The sequence below is a fragment of the Uloborus diversus genome, chromosome 9 (genome assembly GCF_026930045.1).
Source record: "Uloborus diversus isolate 005 chromosome 9, Udiv.v.3.1, whole genome shotgun sequence".
Taxonomy (NCBI): domain Eukaryota; kingdom Metazoa; phylum Arthropoda; class Arachnida; order Araneae; family Uloboridae; genus Uloborus; species Uloborus diversus.
Genome location: NC_072739.1, coordinates 93,567,646 through 93,592,217, shown reverse-complemented (window position 1 = coordinate 93,592,217; position 24,572 = coordinate 93,567,646). Strand labels below are relative to the sequence as shown.

Here is a 24,572-nt window from a genome sequence, read left to right as displayed (position 1 = left end):
AAAATGTTTTAATTATTAAATCAATTTACAAGCTTCATTAAAAATACATAACAGTTTACAGATGTATAATTCAGTGCATTGAAGATTTACAGCCTATATACAGCTTCATACACAGAAATAGTCCATGAGATGGAATAACATTTACAAAAGAACTGTAATAAAGTACATAACACTACGAAAGAATGATCCAACACTTTATTCAGGAACTAAGCACAGATTTTATGAACAGTTAGGTCAAAGTTTCTCCTTTAGTAACCTAAAATAATATTGATGATTATGATAAAATATGATTAAAAAAGCAACATGATCTTCTATATAGTTGGGGCAAGCCTAAATTGGCAGCATTGTGAAAGCTACACAGATCACACATTACAAGGCTGCCTGGTTAGGTTTGCCCTAACTATAGGTTAAATCATATGAAAAGCAAAATACATTGATAGAAACATTGCATTAGAAAATGAAACATCAGAAATGTTCTAAACACAGATACGAATCTAAACACAAAATAAGTAAATAGGGGAAAAGGGGGCACATGTGAACTTTCTTTTTTCAATGCTTTATTTTTCATAAAAATATTATCAATCAAAACTTTTTTTTGTGTCATTAATTTTTTTGGGGATTTTTAAAAAAATTTTTTCATGCTTTATGATATTTTTAAGAAAAAATGTCTTCAACTGTTCACATGTGCCCCTATAGGGGGGCAGTTGTGAACAGGCTTGGAGTACATATGAACACAGGTAAAAAAATGCAGGAGAAGCATAACATTTTGAAGGAAAATTCTTCATAATGACATATATACTTAAATAACAAATACGTTGAAGGGTTTGTAATCTTTACTGCATTAGTTTCAATTGTACAGTAATTGTTTCATTAAGAAAATATTTTTTTCCGAATATATAACTGCTCACAGACAAATTCTGAAGCCTCATAGCCTGTTCTGATCACTGAATGGACTAGAAAAAGCTAGTACAACTACATAATACAAAGAACTTTTTATTATGTATGGGTATTCTATATATATTTTGCTTTTAAGCTTCATACATTGTTTGAAAATGTATTTTAAAATGCATCTGATTTTCAGTTTTTAATTAAATGAAAATGTTTTGTGTTTTTTTTATATTTCCTGTAAGTATTGTATGACACTAAATTATTGATTTAATTAAAAATTAAATGAACTAGTCAACCCGTGCGGAACTCCGCACTATGCTTCGAATCGTTTTATAAGGCATTTCGCTTTTTAAAAATTTCAAAGGAAGAACATTATGAAGAAGAACCGAAAAAAAGTAAGCGCAGAGGAGAAGGCATGTAATTTAAAGACATCAGTAACAAAACCTCGTTAAATACAACGCTGTGATAATTTGCTGTGATAATTTGATCATCGCTAACCTTTTGGCCGTACATATTTTCAATGCAAACATAAATATCATTAAAAGTGGCTGAGTAGTGACTCGTGAAAAAGCAATATTTGTGCATGTGAAAAAAACAGGTTGTGGCAAATACAGTCCTGCCCATGTGAGCATCTGACAGGACAAAAAAGAAACATTAAAGAGATATTTATTGGCACGGATTCGAATTGGCGCCATTCTGATTAACAGCCCGACACCCCAACAAACCTAGCAATTGCGCCTTCCTTTTCGAAAACTATTCATTGAAGGAATGCGTGGTAAAAAACAGCAAAAAAGCTTTTTGGCAAAAAAAAAAAATAATAATAATAATAATAAGATCATGCTTCTATATTTTGTCATTAACCAGCATGATACGATTTAAATTATTCATAAAGCATGGAATTTGATTAAAGAATGACGAAGATCTTACGTAGCGATTGAAATAAGCATTCTAGAGAAGTAATAATTTAGATTGAAAATAAGTGTTTTTATCTATGAATATTGAACTATTTCACATAGAAGATTGCTTTAACCGTTACAGCTTAAATGCCTGCAAATATTTCTCTTTTAATCGAACACTTAAAATTCAAAACCAAAACCAGTTGAACTGAGTCCGTTTTTTAAGTGTAATTTTTCGAACGTAGACAAAATGTATTTTTTTTCCAGCAGAAAGCAGAGGAGTAGAAAATGATTTCTTGCTAATGAAGTTGATAATAATTTTAATGCGTTATATCGTATTTGCGCAAATAAAAAATTAAAAGTTTACTGGGTGAAACTCGTAGTTTTAATTTGGCGTAGTATTTTTTCATTTGTACAAAAGGTTGAACACTGCTATTAGAAACATCTACATTTCAGCATACAATGAAAATGTTTTTCTGTACAAAAAGGATTTCCTATAGGTAAATCTAATACTTTTTTATGATTATATTATGCTGAGTGATCTGGAGCTTAAAAAAAAGGAAGAACACCCTTCGATTAACAGTCAACTTATCTAAATGATAACTGTAGCTTGCATAAAGCAGTAGAAACACCAAGTAGCATTCCCGCTGCATTTATTTAATTACGTGTGTATGTTATGAGTACATGTAATGCGTAATACTAATATACATTTGATATTATGTCGGACAGCCCAAGCTTGCCCGAAATTCAGATAGTTTATAGCCGAACGCTCTACCGAAAAAAAACTTATCAATTTAACCAAACAACTAATTCCAGTGCTTTTAAGCTTTATTAAAATATGAACACACACACACACACACAGGCTTTTTTTTTTTTTTTTTTTGCCGAAAGCGACGTAAAAAATTGGAAACTGCATTAGAACTTTGCAAAAAAAAAAAAAAAAAAGCATAAGAACTACAGGCTGCATCAAGGTTTTCAAACAGCAAGGTGCGTTTTCGAAAACTTGATTTTTCGACCGTAAGTCTATTTTTCGTCATTAGCCAGCCTGATAAGTTTTAAAATGAGAAGGGAATAATATATAAGATAAGATATTGAAGAGAAATGTTTTTATTTTTGAAAATTTTTACAATTCGTTACCGCAGGCTGCTTGAACTGTTATGACTTAGATGGCAGCACGTGTTCATCATTTAACAGCACGGTTAAAATACAAAATAAATTGAACTATGCTCTATTTTAAGCGTAGCTTTTCGAATGTAGTAAAAATGTAATAAGCTTTTTTTTTTTGCAAAAAGAAGAAAAAATATATATTTTACCCTTCAAATTGAGGTAGTAATTTTTTTATTTGCACAAAGAGTCAAAAACTCATTAGAAGAATATATATTTCAATACACGATTTATTATTTTTTTCTGAATAAAAAATAATTCTGTATTGTAGTTTGAAATCTTAAACCTGTTACTTATATTTTCGCTTACATTATGCTTTAATTTTCTTACCAGAGCCAAAGCTTTAAAAAAGAAAAAACAACGTACAATTCCGAAGTAATTTAGCACAAAGTCACATCAAGTTTTCATAACAGCTAGGACTCGACCGATGCATCGGCCTCGGCGCCGATGGTTCAACAATTTAGCCATCGGCATCGGCGGCCGATGCTAACCTGCAGGAAACATCGGCCCATCGGCCTTAAAAAACATCGAAAAGCCGATGGAATTGGCCGATGTTTTTGAAAAAAAAAGGACCTTTGCTGTTTTACTTTTTAATACAAAGTAAAGGGAGTTATTGTTTTCATATAAAATCGTTTACTTAAATTTCAGTATGAATTTCTATTTTAGTAACCCCTGAAAGAGTTTTTAATACTGCATTCAGGTACCAAACAAGTTATTTTTTGCGTTGTTTCTTGCGACTGGATGTGCGTATGTATCTCTCATAAGTCATAACTCAAAAATGGTAAGCTGTAGAAGGCTAAATTTTCGCATGTGGGGTGTGCGTATGTTCCAGTTGTGCACTTCCCTTCTTGTTTTCGATCGGGTGTTCTAAAGAGCATATTTACTCATTTTTTGAGGCTATTAATTACTTATTTCAATGCAAAACTAATATAGCGTCTCAGACTGACGATCATTTGGTGATATATTGCCGAATTGGAGAACATTGAAACAAATATGACATGGCGAAACCGGTTTTGTTTCATTTTGTTAGATTCCCGTTGAACCGACAGTAATTTTTAATTTTTCGATATTTGTAATATGAATCATAGTAATGCTGTCTTTTCTGTATCACTTCGGCGGAGCTACAAGTTTGGGGCCCTATTTCTCTATCACAGAAGTTGTAAAACATTTATCATAAACATTTTTGTAACTCCTACGGTTCCTCGATGTTTATGGGGCCTTTCGCGCAATTGCAACCTTTACTATATTTTAAATCCGCCACTGTACCTCAAAACAAATACTCGGATGCAAGTTTTAAAAGGGTTTTTCTGCTCAATGTTTATGATCATTTTGAACTCTATTTTTTACGACCATATTTTGTATTTCCGGGAACACTTGCGTGCCCCTCCTTCCACTCCCTCAATTTCTGAAATTAAACTCTAGTTGTACTTCTGAGTTGTTAAAAACTAACACCAGTCATAAAATTAAAGTTTTTTCTTTTATTTTTTTCAAGCTTTATCTATTGTTTAGGAAGAATTTAGAGCATTAATGTAAGAAATTGATTAAAGACGTTTTGAATGGTGACATAATTCGGAAATCAAAGGGACTTTTGAATTTTTTCTTCGGAAATGCTGAAGTAGATTCAGAAACTTCCGAGGCGTTGGTGGTAGCGGTTCTGTACTAAAAAAATGAGGCCGAAGTTGGGGCCGAAGTTTAATGTTGTGAGTTACTCCAAAATCAGAGGGTGACCCCCCCCCCCCTAACTCACCTCGTCGTTTCAAGCATTTCTTAAATATTTAGCAATTATTTATTTTGGTCAAAAAATGTCATTTTACGTATTTCTGATACTTGTTTCACCTATATTTCGTAATGAGCAATTTTTTTGCACCATTAATAGCGATCGATTTATTTTTTTCTGTTGTAAGTAACTATTTCTATGTATTTATATAAAATCAATGAATAAGTTATTTTCGTTTTCATCATATTTTTAATAATATGTTATAGAAAAGTTTCAAGGATTTTTCTATTATGCAATTTTTTAAATTTCAGAAAATTATTGTTAAATTGAAAAATTTAGTTTGAACTTGTTTGTAGTGCTTCATAAAAGAGTAAACAATCGAATTGTTCAATATTACGTATGAAAACATCAGATCAAGTAGTATATGTATTCAGTTATTAACTTGGTGCAAATATTGAGTTGTTTGGTGGTTGCGTTTTAAGAACCTCGCTTTTTATATGGCTATTTCTTTTTTCCGCAAAATTTATGTCACTGTGATAGCTTTTATGAAAAATGCAAACTTTTCTGTTCACAAACTTTAAATAAGCATAAAAATCTTTCTGTTTTGATTTAATATTGTAATTTATCTGTTACCTTTTTTGTTTAATTTGATGACTAAAAAATGTCAACGTGCAATCTTTCCACTTTGATTGAGTAATGTGTTGACGGTTTCATAGTTTTATTCTTAATTTTTTTTTGAATGATTAAACAATATAATTTAATGTTTTTTTTTTACTATGTTTAGTGTACCTAAATCCATACATTATTACAATATTACTGAAATCTTAGTTATATGTTCAATTGAAAGAAAAAAAAAACAAATCAATTGGTTACTAAACAGTCTCTTTGTATTTCTTCCTTTTCTTTCTTTTTTTTTTGGGGGGGAGGGGGGGCTGTTGTTCATTGTCTTCTATCATACAGCAGTCAAAATAGGAGAAGCATAACTACACCCTATACAGATTGTACGTAGTACGATCCAAAAGTTCGGGGGACAAGCTGTATCAAACCTTACCCAGAATAGTTCACATTACCGAAGCACATTCACCTTCAAAAGATCACCTTGAGGGACTATGTACTTCTGCCAATATTCATATAACTTTTGGAAACACTTCTGGAGGCCATTTTTTCGCTACCTTCTGTGATGCGTCTTTATCATCTCCTGACGGAAGAAAGCGGCGTCCATGCAAATGTGTTTTGCTGGAAACAGGTAAAAGTCACACGGAGCTAAGTCCGACGAAACGTTATGTTTTTCGTTTGTCATATCAGAGCATTGACCAATTGAAACGTGCATTCTCAACATGAAAGTCGACTTCTTCCCCACGATGAAGTTAAAGCAGCAGCGCCAGACGCCTTACAGGAGGTTGCGATGAATGTCTTCCAGGAGTCCTTCTAAAAACTATACGAACGTTGGCAGATGTGCATAGCCGCTCAAGGTGACTATTTTGTAGATAGATGTACTTCGGTAATGTGAACTATTCATGGTAAGGTTTTATACAACTTGTCCTCGAACTTTTAGATCATACTACGTACGTATGAGTTTTCAACTTACTATTTCATAACGTGTTTGAGTGACGCAAGTTTACGCGCATGAAGACATCATAAGAGAATTTGCGATAATTAACTAAGGAGGCGTTCAAAATGGATATTTTGGTCATCTATATGTTCTTAGGTACATATGCATGTACAGGTGTGCCGAAAAAACTTGTGAAGTTTAAATTGGGTGATCGTAAAAGAAAAATTTAGGTCGAAATCTGATTTTCTTTTTTTTGTGATTACTGTTCCTTATAGTGAGGAAGTAAAGTGAAATGAATCAATGATCCTTTAAATCCTTGACAATTTTATCCATTTATTTCTGTTAGAATTTTTTTTTTTTTGCCATCGGCCATCGGCCTTTTGGAGGAAAACAATCGGCCATCGGCCTTCTTTGAACAATCGGCCAACCATCGGCATCGGCCCATCGGCCAAAAAATGCCATCGGTCGAGCCCTAATAACAGCAAGGAGCGTTTCCTTCTCATTTGTTTTATTTCCTCATATTTGCTATTCACTTAATTAAGTGTTCATGCAATGCGCGATATTTCTCTAATTTTTTGATGCAGATTGTCCGGACGTGGGCCCGAACACTCAATCTCCAGGTTACGAGGAGAACGCTCTGCCGATCAAGCTATTCAGCTCTGTCGGTCATAGTGCAAGTTAAAGTTATAAGTTTAACCGAAAACTTCATTCTGGTTCTTTAAAACAGGTTTTTCGGCTGAAAAAAACTATTTTTAGACCGTGGGTCTATTTTTCGTCAGTAGCCAGCACCATAAGCTTTAAAATAAGGTGTAAATCAAAGAAATCGATCAAGAATTGAGGAAAATCTGGCGTAGAAACTAAAACAGGCTACAGAAATAATATATAAGGATTAATTTATTTAGTAACAAAAACATTTAAGAATAAAAATAATAAATATAAATAAATACTTAATAATATTTTTAATAACAATGGATTTACAAACTAATTATATAGGAAAATAATAATTTTCAATATTTACACATTTTTTAACACTTACAATGGCCTGCACTAATAATAATATTACGGAGAGTGGCTATGAGAACTGTTCACTTCTGACCCTATATGTTGTGTTCACAAGTGCCCCCATTGTATACTTTAGAGCTAACTTGCCAAAATAAAGAATTTTTAATTTAATAAAAAAATTTAAACATTGTTATAAATTTACTTGAATGTTCATACAATTGTTCGTAATACGTAGGTTTAGCATTGCAATTAGTTTTGAAAATGTTTTCACATGAAGAAAACAGTGAAAAAATTTTTTCAACACCTGCTAACACAGAGAAGTTGTCACCACAGACACATAAAATGGCTCATTGCTCTAAATGTACAACAGCGCTGTCCTTATTTGAGAATTTTTAAAGATTTTTTTTGCTTGAAGTGATTTTAGTAAAACACATCATATTCACATGTGCCCCGTGTTCACATGAGCCCCCTTTTCATGACATTCAAAATCTCCAGAAACAAAACCTTGAAGGTTTAATGGACATCATTTTTCAGTATTGGTCCATACTAAGCACAGAAGTCGTATCCGCACTTTTCTTTCAAAATTGAGTTGACACACAGTGGTTCTTTGTAACATATTTTACACAAGTACAATTTTTTAATATCCTATTTAAATGAGGTATGTTAACAGAAAAAAGTCTGAAGAAGTAAAAGTGGACTCTGAATCAAGTATATGGAGGCGTAAATCTTTAAAAAGCAATTTCTCATTTTGAGTTGAGCTGCAGATACCATGTTTATGCTTAACACTGCACTATTGTACACATAAAAATATGGCAAAACTCGGAACAATGTGTGCACTTTGCTTGATGTGAAAGAACGGCCTTTACACTTTGAACAATGATATGTTTCCCATTTTTATTAATTCATTAATAAGAATTGCATATGTCCCAGGCTGCAAACACAGATCTTTTTTTTTTTTTTAAGTTCAGAGGCCATAAGATAACTGATCAAGAAACTGGTTAGCTAGAGAATGTTTTTGTTTCTGATTATGAAGTTGAAAATGCTGTAGAGATACATAAGAGCATTTTGTAAGCGATATATCAACATTGTGTTTACGAGACGTCAGCATAAAGATTCAGTAAGTGGGGTGGATCTAAAACTAAGTAAGTAGAGTCAATCTGAAGCAGTAAATAGTGCAGATCTGAAAATCAGGTTTAACTGGTCAGATTTTGGTGATCTTGGAAGGTTTGATGTCATTGAAAAGGAGGAGGGAGCAAGAAATAAGAATGTCTAAAAATACATTTTGCACTTGTCAAGTTAAAATGTGTGTATTTATCTACATTCCAGTGATCATCGCTGGACATCTTTTCTTGAAAGTGTGAAAGGTCGCGGATAATCAGGTGTTTACTCTAACTAAATTGCTACTTTTGTGTTAATCTTTTCAATTATAACTTAAGAAAAAAAATTACTTCAGATTATAATGGAACTATGAAGCATGAGCTTCTTTTTGTTCAGATTTTATGACAAACAAAAACCCAGGAAAAATTTTCCCCATCACGCTTTTTCACAAGTTTACTAGCATGCTACACAAAATCTAACATGCTCAAATTCACAAAAATACTCGACTACATTAAAGGCTAAACATATTTTAAGAGCCTAAAATTCCAGGCTTCCAGTATGATAAAATTTTCTGTAAACTCAGTCTAATCTTGGCAATTTGGCACAAAAAGCTGAACCGCCACATGGGATCACATTTTTCACAGATCCTAGATCCTTAGAATTTGGATCTCAGAAGCTGAAAATTTGCATAGGCTAGTTTCAAAAAGCATCTTTAAGCCTCTATAAAATTTCATCCAAATATGAGATGGTCGAGTGGGGACGATTTGCAAAATGTTAGGTCAGTTGATGAGGAATGACTCGGCAGGAAAAATCCAAAATGAATGGAGGTTTTAGTACCCTGTTCACCTGTTTAGTACCCTACCATTTCTAGTGTGAATGTACGAGGCAACACAGGTGAGCATTGTGCCATAACAGTCATGTACGATATCTTATGTCATCCTGTACTGTAAAAGCGGCCAGGGGCGGACTGGCCCTAAACTTTTGATGTGGAAAAAAAAATTCATGCCGGCCCCATCCAAAAAAGTTTGGCTGTAGTTTTCCAAAACTAAAAAGTTTCTAGTGGGTTTTTTCAAAAAAAAAAAAAAAGTTCCTCCCCCCCCCCAGCAGCCCTCACCTCTCTCCCCCCGCTGAAATACCAAGATTTTTTTTTTCTTCCATAAATCCTTATTTAACTTTTCATTTCAAGCAAACTAGTGGGCAGATCGATTTAAACTAAGCATAAAGCAAACGCCCATAATATACAGATGATATTTCAAGGATCTAACTTTCTCAAAAATATTTGCAAGCTTAAATTGCTCTACGCAATAAAAAAACCACTGTGAAAACTGTGTGGCTTCTTTGAAAATCCGCATTTAAGAGTATTTCGTTTATGTAAAAATGAATAAAAATCTTTTTTAAAACAAAACGTAATACATTTGAGGTAGTGAGAAGTAAAGGGGAGTAAGTAGACATTTTCAAGTTTTGAGTAAAATAAATATAAAGATTACATCCTAGGTAGGCTTTCATTGATTTTTTTCTAAATCATGCTGAACAGCGGCACCTACCGGGGCTGCTGGTACTATCTCTTGCCCCAAGACAGAGGAGGGGTCCACCTACCATTTGTACGGGTTATCTCCAAATTTTCAATTTTTCCTCTTGCATCCCTTGCTTCTCACTACCTCATATGTCCATGAGCGGTACTATTTACCCTTTAGAAAAAACTCTTTTTTTTAAAGTCTTTTCTTAAAATTGTATTTTACGTATTCAAACTGATGAAAAATTTCATGTAAACCAAACGTAATATATCCGTTCAGAATGAATACATCACAGATCATGAGACAGTGAGAACTGATCGGAAATATCGGATAAGCCCGAATTAATCTACAAAAAAAAAAAAAAAAAAGAGTTTCGCCGGAAAAAGTCGCCATTTGTCTCAGTGAGAAAACTGATTTTCAAAGGTATCTCTCAAAATGTTATCTAGTGAATGAAATTTGTCAGGTTCTAAGAACTAAAGTGAAAAATCATGGGACATACACTTGGGGTGGGGGGATTGCGGTCTCCTCCCCGGACCCTTGGTTTTAACGCAGATTTAGATTGCCAATAATTTTAATACATTAGTTAATATTCATGTAAAGATGGTTATGACCAAACTCCCCTCCCCTCTCCACAGAAGGCAAGTTCTGGCAGCGCTTGTGCTTTATGGTATATGTGTGGCCTATGCTACATATTAACTTGCCTTTAATAATAATATTCCACTGACTCACAACGTTTTCAAGTAAGAACAATTTATTTATCAGCTTCCAAGATTTAAAGTGAAAACGAAGAAATGTATAGGGAAACGCAATAAGATGTGCGTATTCTTTTTCGTAAGTAAATATGTTCAACTAGAGTTTAACCTATGTAGATGTTCAACAAAGTGAAACTCAACCGCTTAAACCAAAAATATAACTATTTATACTTCTGTTGTACGAGTTTACATGCTTGCTGAAAATAAATAATAATCGAGCAACGAAAGAAAGCACAACACAGAAATGGTCCGACTTAAACCTTTTTAATGACATAAATTAAACGAAATTAATGAAAACGAAATAATATTTGAAAAAAAGCTACTCAAGAGTAATAAACTAAAAATGACAAAAATAATATTACTCTTCAAGAACCAGTAAAAATGTTTTCATACCAAGCCCTAATTTCGTCAAACTGAAAAATCTAATGATAACTTTGGTAATTTCAAATTAGTGCTAAATCTTATCATTTTATCCGGAAAAATTTTATCCGAAATTTGAATGTATGCTATTTAACGAATTTAAACATTGCATTTATCAATTTGACACTGAATAATAACATTAAAATTGAAAAGTGACATGGAGATCAAGCACCGAAAAGGGTTGTCTCACGGTAATGCAGACGCTTTATCAAGGAAAGAGCCGTCATTTTATCCATCTCGTGACAGCTCATGTAGTTTGTTAAAAACTATTAAAATTCAAAGGTAATGAACAAAGTTTTTTGACAACAATTTCAACAGAATTGTGTTCATTACCCTTTGAAATTACTATTTGATGTAAAACATATGACATGACATGTGCGGGACAAATTGTCCATTTCTTCATGGAATGGCGCCTTAACACGTCCTTACTGAGACATAAGATGTTTCATTTTTTTTTATTTCTATTTTTATATTTCAGGAGTTCAATTTTATCTCTATAATATAAAATGAAGTCTCCAAAAAGCGTCTTTGCGTTTGAACTCACAAAACTGGAGAACTACCCAGTCAATTTCGCTGAAAATTTCGCAATTTGTTCCTTTAAGTCGTGAAAAGGTTTGCAGACCGGTTTGAAAAAAATTCGATGAATAGTTCTTTTTTTATTCCAATTTAGGCCCAATTTTCACATAAATTCCCGAATATGGGGGTGAAAAATTACTTGCATATATTAATATTATGTATCAGTGGAAAGAGTAGAACTTCCCGCGTTCTACGCAATTTGTTTCAATGCTCTAACTTACTTACGGTGGGGGTTGTTTGTTTTCTTAGCTAAAATTTGTTTAGGCTTAGCTGAAATTTAGGCACTGCTTTCTTCATTAAATCTATCAATAAAAAGTGAAGGAATTGTACTAGAGTTTTCTTTTTGACACCATTGTAAAAAGCGACATTTTTTACTCCAGATCTATCTCGTCCTACGGTCGAAAACTAAGCTTCTACCTCGAAAAAAAAGGTTACAAGCCTTTTTAAATTAAGTTCAAAAAATCTCATTTCCATTCAAATTGTTAACCATTTTCTTTCGCATTTTAATCCCTTAAAATTATCTTATTTTGTGTTTCCATGGTTACGCTTTTTAAATCCATCTTTCTCGATTTAATTTCTTTAAAGTATTTTAATATCTATCGTCATTGCTTTGGAGGGAAATTTTGCATGATGTTTTTATTTATTTATTTATTTAAGCCTGATTGTTGAATATACGTCACTTGACACAGTTTTTATTTTCAAAGTGGACTGAGCAAAGCCGGGCAACGCAGCTAGTATATATATATATATATATAATGAGTTTGGTCAGTTTACAGCAAACGCTGCCAGTTAGGAAATTTTAATGGAAATCATTACATTAATATCTATTTCTAAGACATTAACAAATGATATAAATTTAAATTATTTATTCAATAAAATGAAAGAATCTTGATAAAGTAAAACTGTAGATGGAAGCTTTTTTTTTTTTTCTATCTTTTAATCAGATTTCAATAGACGATTTTTCAAAGCATGTGAAGATTTTGAAACTAATTTTTTTTTTTAAAAGAATGTAGGCATATTTCTTCAGTTGTCATTATTGTTAATATATTACTGTTGTTTTGCATAATCCCTATACAGAATCCGCTTTCTTTTCCACCTCACTGAATTTTTATAGACCTCTGATCGGGGAGGTTGAATTAATAAAACAAATCAAATCACTAGAGAGGTGGGAGAGAAAAATTGTTACAAAGTAAACCGACTTTCCGAATTCTGTACCAGCCAGAGCAATAAATTTTTCATTAAGGTTAATGGTTATTCTTAAAAAAAATTGTGATGGACTGATAATGTTAAAATGAAGACATTGGTCAATTAGTATCACTTGGCTATCATTTTTGCTATTGGAAATACGGTGTACTTCCAATGTCCTTGCTGTTCTCAAGAAATATGATAATTTAAATAGTAGAATGAGGCCTGTTAGAACAAAAAAAAAAGATATTTTTTTATTTTGGGGAGGGGGCGGCGTCTCCCGTTTTTGCCGAGGGTGGCAAAACTGCTTAATAGTTAGATTCCTGGTGATAACGACCTATTAGTCAGTCTATAAATCGCGATTCTAAAAAAAATCTCAGCTCTGTCAAAAGGAGATATTTGGACGCTTTTCCTACAAGTTTTGCCACGGTTTTATCAACATGATTTTTGAAACTGGAGAAATGATAATAATAAAAGGTAATTAAATACTTTTTTCCAGAAGCTACTTTTTTTTTGCTTTTTTCAAAATTTAGACGACATTCAATAATGTGCATGTATTCAACGTAATGAACTCAAAATAAATTGTACTAACGTTTCATTTCTTTTCGCCAACAAAACTCATACTGATAAAGCTACAGTAATGTCAACCCCTACAAAATTGAGATCATACTACAATTGGGGGGGGGGGATCTCATACTTGGAAACAACTTTTCTCTTTTGCCAACCCTTTTTAGGGTTGTTTTGGTGCGTAGGGAAAAAAGAGCCGGGAAAGGAAAAAATTTAGGGAAAAATATCCGGCAACTGTCCCTAGTTGACCCCCCGTGGGTTTGACTGACACCCAACCCAGCCCATGGGGAGGTACCCACCCATCAAACTCGGAGGCGAAATGTCTGGGACACCGAACGGCAGGCCTTGATAAGAACTTTTTTTTTAAATAAAATTGAGGAAAACGGCACGTACACATTGAATGCACAGAAAACGGCCCTAGTTAAGGACGGCCCATGTGGAATTTTCCACATCTCACACGTGGCCAGTCCGCCCCTGAAAGCGGCTCTAAGTAGATCAAACACATAGGCTATCCAAGCAATCCCAGATATGTGACAAATCAGGGGATTGAGCAAACCAAAGAATGTGGACCCCTAATGTGGAAGAAGAAGTCCTCTGACACCTTTGCTGTGTGTGATCCAGCACTGTCCTCTTAAAAAATGACTACTATAAGAGCCTTACCACGAGTGCCAACCAAATATACCAGAAGGCTGTTATGGTGTTAAGGATTAATATTAGGGCAACCCTGTATATTATGCAAAGGCACCTGATAGTATCACTCCAGCTGCAATATCACTCCAAAACAAAAGCTGGATTAGATTTTTCACTCTGTTGCCTCCATTTGGAGCAATGTTGCATTCGTCGGGCTGGACTGCAACGGAAGGGATCAAGATAGTCTTTAGCGACGAACTGAGATTCAATTTGGGCAATGCTGACCATTGTATATGCTGACAGAGACACGGTAGTGAATGGGGAAAGAGTGTCTTTACTTTTTAGCAGCACAGTGTACACCGCACATACAGCTGAGGGGGGGGGATGTTGTGGGGTACTATTGCATGCAAAACATGGCCCTCTAATATTGATCCCCAACACCATGACAGCCCAATGGTATATTTGTGACAGGATTCAGACACATGTGTTGGTGTGTTGGCACAAGTAGCCTAACTAGGAGTTGGCAGGAGTGGCTCTCGCCAGGGGCGCAGCAGCCAGGGGTGTGGCATTATGACCAAATATATATATATATATATATATATATATATATATATATATATATAGTAGCATGTATATATATATATATATGATAGTGCTTATTAAGTCGCACTGTTACATGTTGTTAATTAAAAGCTTATTTAGAATAACAGCTTAGATGTCGTAGACAAAATAGATAGCTTGCTATTTCATGTCGGGAGAGTAATATACTCGTATGTCGAAATTGTTTTTACGCCTTTAGCTTTGTATGTTGGGAAAAATGTTCGTGCCATTTTCAGACAGGCAGATGTGTTTTGATCCCGCAGGTGATTTGTTGTGGGATTTACTTAGTCAGTATTAGAATATTATTGCGGTGTATTACTTTGCTCAATACTTCGAACAATTCTATTTGTTAGTCATATTGTGTGTTCTAGCGGTGAGAATAGTTTTAGGATCTCGTGTTATCCATTTAAAATAAAGGCTATTTATTGGATTACTTGTACAGATGCAATGGAGATACTTAAATTTAGCACCGCTGGTCACATGTAAGTATTGTTGAATATCTTTGAACATGTTAATATACAAATGTATTTTTCTTGTTAGCATTTGATAGAATTCCGATAGTAGCTGATTTAGAATTTATAGAACTATTATAAAGTTATTGTTTTTGCTCTAACGCATTGTATTCTTGAAAGTCATTAAAACGTTAAATGCCAACATTTCGTATCAACCGGAGATTACCGTGGTGTGCGAGCAAGACAAAAAAAAAAAAAAAAATCACTCAGTTTTTTTTTTTCTGACAGATTGAAAGTAAACATTTTAAATATCTAAATAAAAGTATTTCTTGTTGTTTTATTTTTTGCGAAAAGGCATAGCAAATTGTTAATCTTTGAAAATACGATTAAAATTTTGACAACAATAAGTTTTCTTGACTACTTAGAAATCTGGAAACATTCATTACTCCTTTCGGGATTTCATTCATAATAATAAATATAAATTACTTAATTTATTTTATTAGGATCTCAGCTAACAACTTATTTGAGATTATTGCAAGTTTCTTGTAAAAACATTTCGGGTAAAACAAACTGATTGATATGTTTAGCCTAAGTATAATGATTATGCATTAAAAACCTATATTGCTATTCCAATTCGTGAAAAATGTGGAAATCACCGGGGGGGTTGGGGGACATCGTTTAGGCCAAAAATTCTTCACGTGTATGTCAATGATTCTTCTTTTAAACACAGTAAATTGGTATACTCTCCAATCAGGTGTATTATTCCATGATAAAGTCAACCGGTTTTTATTGGAATTTTATTTGACTCATTCTGCAAATAAAAATATTCTATTTTTCATATATGCTTTCCCATGCCTCCCCAGACAATGTACGACGAAGGGAATATTGAACAGTATCAGAAGGATAATTGGTGTCATATTCAAATCGATCAATTTTTCTGCTGGTACTATTTGAATAATTTGATTCATCTGAATTTCGTGATTGATCCTTGAAAAAGAGCTGTATGGCAGGTAAGTTATCAAGCAAAATTTTCACTTAAAATATATTTCAGTAATAAATACAAATTAAAAAATATATATAGTTTTTGAATGGTTATTTATTTTTCTATTATGTATCATTTTAAAGATAGGATAAAAAAAACGAGAATGAAATTTCAGTAAAATACATGGAAATGGGAAAACGAAAAAATAGCGCAACGAAAAATCAAGAACCGAAAGTTCTGTAAAGATACAGAAAATTTAAAAACGGAAAAATAGATGAACGGAATATTTAAAAACGGAAAAATAGATCAACGGAAAGAAGATAAATGGAATTTTTGATAAATCACGGGAAAATTATAAACGGAAGAACAGAACTAAACGGAGAAATGAGAAATGGAACTTCTGTTAAGTCATGGAAAATAATTGAATAGAAATGTAATATTTACGGCAACTTTGCTGCCGGTACTTTATCCGTTATTTTCAGGAAATTTTTTCAACAGTGTACATGCGATCGTAAAAATAGACAAATTTCATACATCAATTTAGTAAATTATGCTTTTTTGATCTAAAATTCATTTTTCAACTTTATTTCTCCTTAACAAAGGGCTATTTCTTCGTTTTCTGGTATTTTTAAACAATGCATTTTCAAAATGGCATCGCGTTGTTAGATGGTTCATTTTTATCAGTTAAGATGAAAATCTCCTTTTCAAAATAAATGAAAAGAATTAATCTTGTACATTTGGTTTACATATGAATAAACAAAAATGGCGCCTTTGAGTCAAAATGCATCTAGAAAAAACGATATCGCTAAAAAAAATTTTTTTTTTTGCAAGATTTTTGATTTTTTTTGTTTGAATTGCAGTGTTTGTTTTTCCTTTTTAAAATATAAAACCTACTGGAGGAGACGACATATCCGTTTATTTACTTTATTTCTCCTAAAAAAAAATTGTTATTTTTAAATTTCATGGTAAATTTTCAAAATGGCGTCCCGCGTTTTCAAAATGGCACTACATTGTAGATGTCCATTTTCACCAGTTAGAAGAGGTAAATGTCTGTTCCAAAATAAATAAACAGAAGTACAATCGTATTTATAAAACACATAAATAAAAAAAAAATGGCACCCTTGCGTCTAGAGAAGGTGGAAAGAGTAGGGCTTAAAACTCCTTTTTTTTCTTCTGCTGGATCTTTTATTTCATATTTTTTTTTCGTTTTGTTTTATATTGTTTGCCTTTCTTTTAATTATTCATTTTTTGTCACTCAGGTTTCGATTTTTATAAAATTTTGCATGCATTTGAAAAAGCAAAAAAATATTTTTGTAGAATCGGTTTTACATTCTGTTCAAGTTTTTGGTATTTTGTTGTTTTCTTTATCAAGGAACTAACTCCTCTTTTGGTTAAAAGCTGTGGTATTTCTAGAAGCTTTAAAAGCTGAAAAACAATAATAATAATAATCTTCTTTATTTATTTACTTATTTTTTTTATCGTGATGTGTTTTGCTTAAAGATAAATTAATGCAGATTATAGTTTACAAAAGATGTGGTTAGTAATATCTGGGCTGGGGTGCCCGTTCCGCCCCCCCCCCCAAGTTCAATTCCCCTTCCAAAATTTCTCCTCAATCCTCTTTTCCTTTTTTATTTTTTAGCTGGCTTTTTATTTTATTTATTCTTTTTAATATTTTTTATTTGCTTATTTATTTTAATTATTATTTTATAAGAAAAGTTCTTTGCTACACCAATGACATATACACACATACTAAATAAATAAATGGAATAAAATAAATAAAATAAATTAAAATAAAGTTTGGCTATCATTTTTTTGAGATTTGGCTACCATTTTGTGAGGGTCTGGTAGCCATTGGCTATCAATTCAAAATTAGAGTTTTGAGGTATAGCGGATATATTATTGATTAAAAGGGTTTTTCAGGGCAAAATGCTCCCTGTCCTTATAATTCTGTCCAGTTTTAACAATAACATTTTTTTTTATTAATCATGGAAAAGCATTTATATTTTGTATTTTCAAATGTCCTGCATTCTACAATCATTTTTTGCGCAAAAAGGCATTTTATGTACAAATTTAACTGAATTATTTCAGGATTTTTTTTTTTCAGTGCAACTTTCTGCTGTCCTCATAACTCTGACCACAACTGTATATAGTGCTTTTATTTTTCCTGTATGTAAATGGTTGTTTTTTAGTCAATTTCAGATTAGCAATGCTTTTTGTATTTGCTTTGCATTCCTAATTAGAATAGAATTTTTTAAATGCTTTAATTTTTTTTTTTTTTTGAAAAAAAAAAAAAAAATTCTTTCTTTCTTTTGGTAAATGTGTAAATAATGTTTATTATGCAATCTCCTATTGGTTTGAAACAAGTTCTATTAAAAGTTAAAGCTATTTTGAAAAAAAAAATAAATAAATAAAATACATTTGCTATAAACGTATTATTATAAATATAATTCTTTGAAAGTATTCAACATTGTTGTTGTTATGCAAAATGAAATATACAGTATAATACATTATCAAGTATATAAAATAAATACTATATATATATATATATATACATATACCCGAGCTTCTAAATATTCTATTCTTCTTTCCAGTGATGTCAACTTTTCATTCAAAATGGCTAACCGGGATCTGCATGACATATCTAAAAGTTTTCAAATGGAAAAGATTTTAGAATAAAACCAATTTTATTTTCATTTAGTCAGGAAAAAAAAGCAAGCATATACAGTATAACCCCGATTTAACGATTGTCAAAAAATGTCGTTAAATCGAGGAACATAGACATTCAATGCAGTCAAATCTGGACCAGTGAAAAGTATCTTTAAAATGAGGAAATCGTTAAATTGAAGTAATACTGTATAAATATTCTTTCTGTTAACTTCCATTCAGGTATGAGAGCATTTATGAAACATTCTTTTAAACAAATGATAATAAAATAATTAATGCAGCATTAAACAATAAGTGTATAAAATTAACCATATGCTATAGTAATTTGCTTTTGGAAATGATTTATTTCCTTTCTTATTTATTTTTACCTGACTGCGCGTGCGCGGCACAAAGGAGGATATATGTCCATTTCTATGTGGTGTTCTAGGGGCTAAACGCCTTGGTCAATTTTGGTAATTCTTACGTCAATCGATTTGTCTTAACCTTGGGAGTGTCACTAAACACATGACAGTAATCAAAATTCACCTTATCAACAACCAGTTGACAAAATATGGCTGCTTGAGATCGGCAAACGTTTGGTGTTGCACACTGTGTCGCACGCAGGTTGCGTGTGAATGAAATGCAGGTGGTTTTCGCTGTCTGAATTTTTTTTTTTACTAAGTCTACTAATTGGGATCTTAGTGTTCGAGTGGTCTAAGCAATTGCTTCTCCCACTTGCGGCGGTGGGTCAAGACACCTTCGCTCCGGATGTACTTTCCCCTCTTTCTGATGTGAATGTTTTCATGTATGTGTTCTTTATTTGTATTGTGTACTGTAATAAAAAGTATACTACCCGTAACGAAGGCAAGGCACCCAGATTGTAGTCCTCATCAAAACAAACCCGTGCAATAAGCACCAAAAGAAAGAAAGTCTACTAATTCCATTTTCATCTCTAACATGTTGCATTTCTTTTTGCCTTGATTCAAGGGACTGAGTTTCGCGACATATTTTCTGGATAGGCTTTTTTAGTTTTGCGAGAAAGATTTGACTGCCGGGGGGGGGGGGGGGGGGGGGGGTCCGATTTTGCGTCATCATGAGTTAGACAGGCTGTTTATATAACTGTGCTGTGGTTGACTTAAGTTCGTGAATTTTTGCCGAAGGCCAAGCACGTGTAGCTTTAAGCAGAGTTAGGTCCGTAGAGGGACTAATTATCAGTAGTTAGACCACTGCAAGTTACTTCACAGACCTCACGATACAAACTCTCTCAATGAAATGACAAGATTGAGAAATGTACCGTATCATAATCATAATAACTAAGTCAATGAAAAATAACTAAAAAGTGTCAAATAAAAAATTATTAAATAAAAACAAAAAACCCGATTGCGTAAAAACCAAAAAAAACTAAAAAGAAAAATGTATAAGCCCAGTAGTTTAGAATGTTATGAAGTACTACTGAATAACTGGACCGTAGAAATAGTTTTATAACCGTACACAGATAAGACAAATCATAAATTCAAAAGCAGAATGGAAGGATCAACAGTCGGGGCCCATTCAAATTGTATGGGTTTCTTTGAATCAGAAAGGAACGGGCCCTGACAGTTGATCCTTCTATTCTGCTTTTGAATTTATGATCTGTCTTATCTGTGTACGGTTATAAAACTATTTCAACGGTGTAGTTATTCAGTAGTACTTAATAAACATTCTAAACTAATGGGCCTATACATTTTTCTTTTTAGTTTTTACGCAGTCGGGTTTTTTGTTTTTATTTAATAATTTTTTATTTAAATTAACAATTATACTTAATATAGATAAATGTAGGATGTTAAATGCATTTATGTTTAACAAAAGACACAAAACGGATAAAATATTTTCTATTTTAAATTGCATCATACAAATGTAACAGATAAAAATTTTAAACCGAATATTCAGCATTTGGCTGAATATTCTGTAGGAATTTTAACCAAATATTTTGTGTTAGGTTAAATATGATATTCAATGCGCGCATCTCTGTTCATTTCTCCCTCCAAAAAAGTAGGAAAAAACAAGCTATATTTCTGACTTGCTTGCAAGAATTGGATGCACTATAACAAGTTGCTGGTTAGCTCTCTCTCCACCACAACGAGTTTGTTTTCAATATTATGTCAGGCAAGTACTTTCTACCCATATTATTGAAACTTCTTGAGAACCAGCTAGAATTTTTAAGAATATAGGCAAATCTTTCTTACTAAGAAAATTGTCCCTGACAATATTGAAAGTAAACTCGTTGTGCATGTTGCAAGAACAATATCTTGAAAGCAAATGGTTTAGAGCAGCGATTCTCAACCAGTAATCCGGTGGGCCAGCACTCATCCACAGAAAAGTTTGACCGGTCCTTGGAGAATTTTGCTAGTTCATGTTAAAAAAATTCCCTTTTCCCAGAAAAAAAAGAAATGGGAACTTTATGACAATACGAAATAAATATCCTATACACATCTTTCACTTGAATTTTGTGATATATTTTCGTACTTTTCTATGCTTGATTATTCAGCAATGTTCGTTACTTCCGTATCCTTTAAAACTGCTGGACCGATTTTAACCATTTCTTTCACCATAGATAGCTACATTATCAGCAGGTAACATAGGCTATAATTTATTTCTAAAAAACTTAGTTCAAAAAAGTTTTGATGGAAAACAGTAAATTTCATGTAATTTTCCCATTAAATGATTAAATGTAAAACCCATCATTGCAAAAATTCGTTGCCTTACAACAGCAATATTAATAGTAATCATAATGAAAATTTTGAATCAAGGCTTCTCTGGAGCAAGCATGAAATTTAAAGCTTTCTTAGGATTCTTATCCTCATCAATGCCAATAATCAATAATGGGGGCTAAATAAAAAGAAAATTGATTTTGGCAACAGTTAGAAAATAGAAAGTGTTTATAGTCTAAGAATACGCAGGCCTGCAAAATTCGGGTCATGAAAAAGTTATTGTATGGTAATGAGCGACTTTTATTCTATTAGGTGTGTTGATTTCAAATATGACATCCATTTTTCTCAACCACATAAGATATTTTCACCATATGGGCTTGTAGTTCCTCTCTTGTCCATGTGATTGCAGAGCTTACAGAGGCTAGAAGGGGGTACCCAGTTTGCTCCCGACTTCACCCCACTTTCCCCTATATATATATTCTCTAATCAATTATGTACAACACCACCTGATCAACAGAAAAAATAAACAAATCAGACCAGAGGAAGCTTTCCTGTCGCTGTTTATGTTTATAATACTTTGAAAAAAAATCCCTATGTTAATTTTGAATGCATTCATTGCTCCGTTATAGTGGAAATGGTTTTGGGAAATTCGAGATAACCTAAACACCGACAGCAGCAGATTTACTTTTTTTAATTCTTTTTTATGTTTTTTTTCCAAGCAATGAGGATTCAGTATATATCTGAGCCAACCTTGGAAATACAATTTGAGGAGCATTTTAAGAACTGTGGAGCAGCTCGGTATTTTGCACAAAATTCAATTAAAAAAACGAGAACCACCTGCCTAAAATTGTTTTTGAGTTTTGATAATCATTTTAAGCACTAGCATACAAATAAAAAATAGATTTAAACACTATGTTATGCTTGAAAACGCTCGGCCAGGAAATGCAGAGCAAAAGAACTTTTTTGTGGAGCTCGGGAATTTCGCAATTTTTGTAGATGAACTCCGCAAGATGCGGAGCAGTTGGCAACCCTGTTTGAACTTATTTTGCATGGCAACTAAGAGGAGCAGCTCAGATCCTGCACTTTTGAAATTTAGGTGATGTTGATGTTTCTGAGAGTTTAATGTTTTTGGGTCAATTTATATACCATCGTTTTTTTTTTTTTTTTTTGAAGATTGATGATTTGAAACACTGATGTTTTTAATAAATGTCGCTTCTCTGTGAAAAATTTTATTACAATGTTCGATTAAAATGCAAAATCATCAACATAAAAAAAACATCGATGTTTCCAAAACATCAACATCGATGTTGCACCCCTACTTAGAACCAGAGGCTCAGAGACTTAATGAAAAAACCAAATTGTATTGGACTACCAGAACTTTAATGAACATATATTTTATTGCTCTAAATCCCTTTTTTCTTTCTTGTTTGCTTGTTAATGCATTAATTTTTATCTCGCTTCATTGTTTATTGAGCTGCCAAATCTCCAGGTTTTGATTTCCAGTTGGCCATGTGTAACAACAAGAATAAAATAAGAAATACCGAATATTAAAACAAAATTCGAAAAGTGTTAAAAAATATCAATTAGTTTCTCACAAAAAGGGACACTTGAAAAAAAACACCTGGTGTGTAACCCTTGTAATAAGTTTAAAGGATACGGTTCCAATGAAAATAACTCTGCTAAAAAAACCGCACAATCGTATAAGCTTACAACTTAGGTGTGTTGTTTCCCAGTTTTACTACGTTCTACACAATGCGTTACAACAGAGAAAAGTCAATCAACGGTTCCCCTTTCAACCTTCTTATGACGCAGATGATACACTGATTCGCACATGGTGAAATCTTATGTAAACAAGGTACAATAATAATAAGAGTCATATAAATAGAATACATTGACATATGAATCAACAGGGTGTCTGTCTACTAACTGTGAGATAAAACAGAAATTACTAATACAAAAAAAAATACTTTACCAAATGAATTGAGGAAGTCAGCTATCTTTTTAATACTAGCAGTAATTATCTCAACATATTCTCTATTGGCCCAATCTTGTTGTATTTGTTTCTGAATCGCTTCTCTTTCGACAGACGCCATGATTTAACTGAAGCAACAGTCACAGTGAAAGTATTTTTCGTACTGCTCTTTAATAACTTATTCTAAACTCTTCCTCCATAATATAGAGTAGGAAAGAAAGTCTCGATTGGAAAACTTTCACCCTTGAATTTTGAAGAATAATACTTACAAATAAAATTTATCTCTACAGTGAGTGTAAGTGCAAAAGTGGTGACAAATCAATGAGATGTTCCCAATTCGAAAACAGAAATGGGGAATGTAAACGCAATCGAGCAAACAAATTTTGTATATTAAAAAAAAGTGGGGGGGGGGGGGGAGGAGAACGGCTAAAGGAAGAGAATATAATTGTTACTACATTTGTATTTTTTAATGTATTGAAGATATATTTCATTTGTCACTACTTTTTACTACATAGTAGTTTTTGTGGACGATTTTTGCAACCTATCGAAAAAAAATCTGCCCCACTACTCTGCAGTTATGAACCTTTGGGTAGAAGTAGAGTCCTTGTAAAACTAGTATGTTGTGGCCATCACGAAACTTTCTTCTATATTTTTCCTTTTTCTGATCCCTCCCCATGCTTGACGAGGAAGCAATATTCCTAACAAAAACAAAATGACACATGCAAAAACTTGACGACCATCCCAATGTCTGAATTATTGTAAAAGCAAAGCAAGGAGCGAAAATTGAAAGTTACTTTAAAAGCCTTACTTGAATTAATTACAAATATTTTATTTATTAACTAGTATGTTGTGGCCATCACGAAACTTTCTTCTATATTTTTCTTTTTTTTTTTCTGATCCCTCCCCATGCTTGACGAGGAAGCAATATTCCCAACAAAAACAAAATGACACATGCAAAAACTTGACGACTATCCCAATGTCTGAATTATTGCAAAAGTAAAGCAAAGAGCAAAAATTGAAAGTTATTTTAAAAGCCTTGCTTGAATGAATTACAAATATTTTATTTGTTAACAAACAAAAGATGGCAACAGTTAAAAATTTTAAATCATTGAGATAATATTTCCTATCATTTCCATACAATTAAAATCACGAGAAATACGCAGACGACAATCTATTACGATTTATCTTTCTTATTGTTGCATTAATAAAAATATTTTTATTCGCAAAAAAAAAAAAAAAAAAAAAATCAACACCTCTTGGAGCGATCGGCGT

The 24,572-nt window shown here is 32.7% G+C and overlaps 1 protein-coding gene across 1 annotated transcript; it reads right to left on the bottom strand.

Moving 5' to 3' along the window:
* LOC129229612 (probable protein BRICK1-B) lies at window positions 1–23,434 on the bottom strand. Its single transcript, XM_054863954.1, has 3 exons — window positions 23,301–23,434; window positions 18,554–18,636; window positions 1–256 (listed from the first exon to the last, which is right to left on the bottom strand). Exons 1-3 carry the CDS (start codon window positions 23,419–23,421, stop codon window positions 230–232), a joined length of 231 nt encoding a protein of 76 aa, XP_054719929.1. The 5' UTR covers window positions 23,422–23,434; the 3' UTR covers window positions 1–229.
* Between the last annotated feature and the right edge of the window lie 1,138 nt (window positions 23,435–24,572).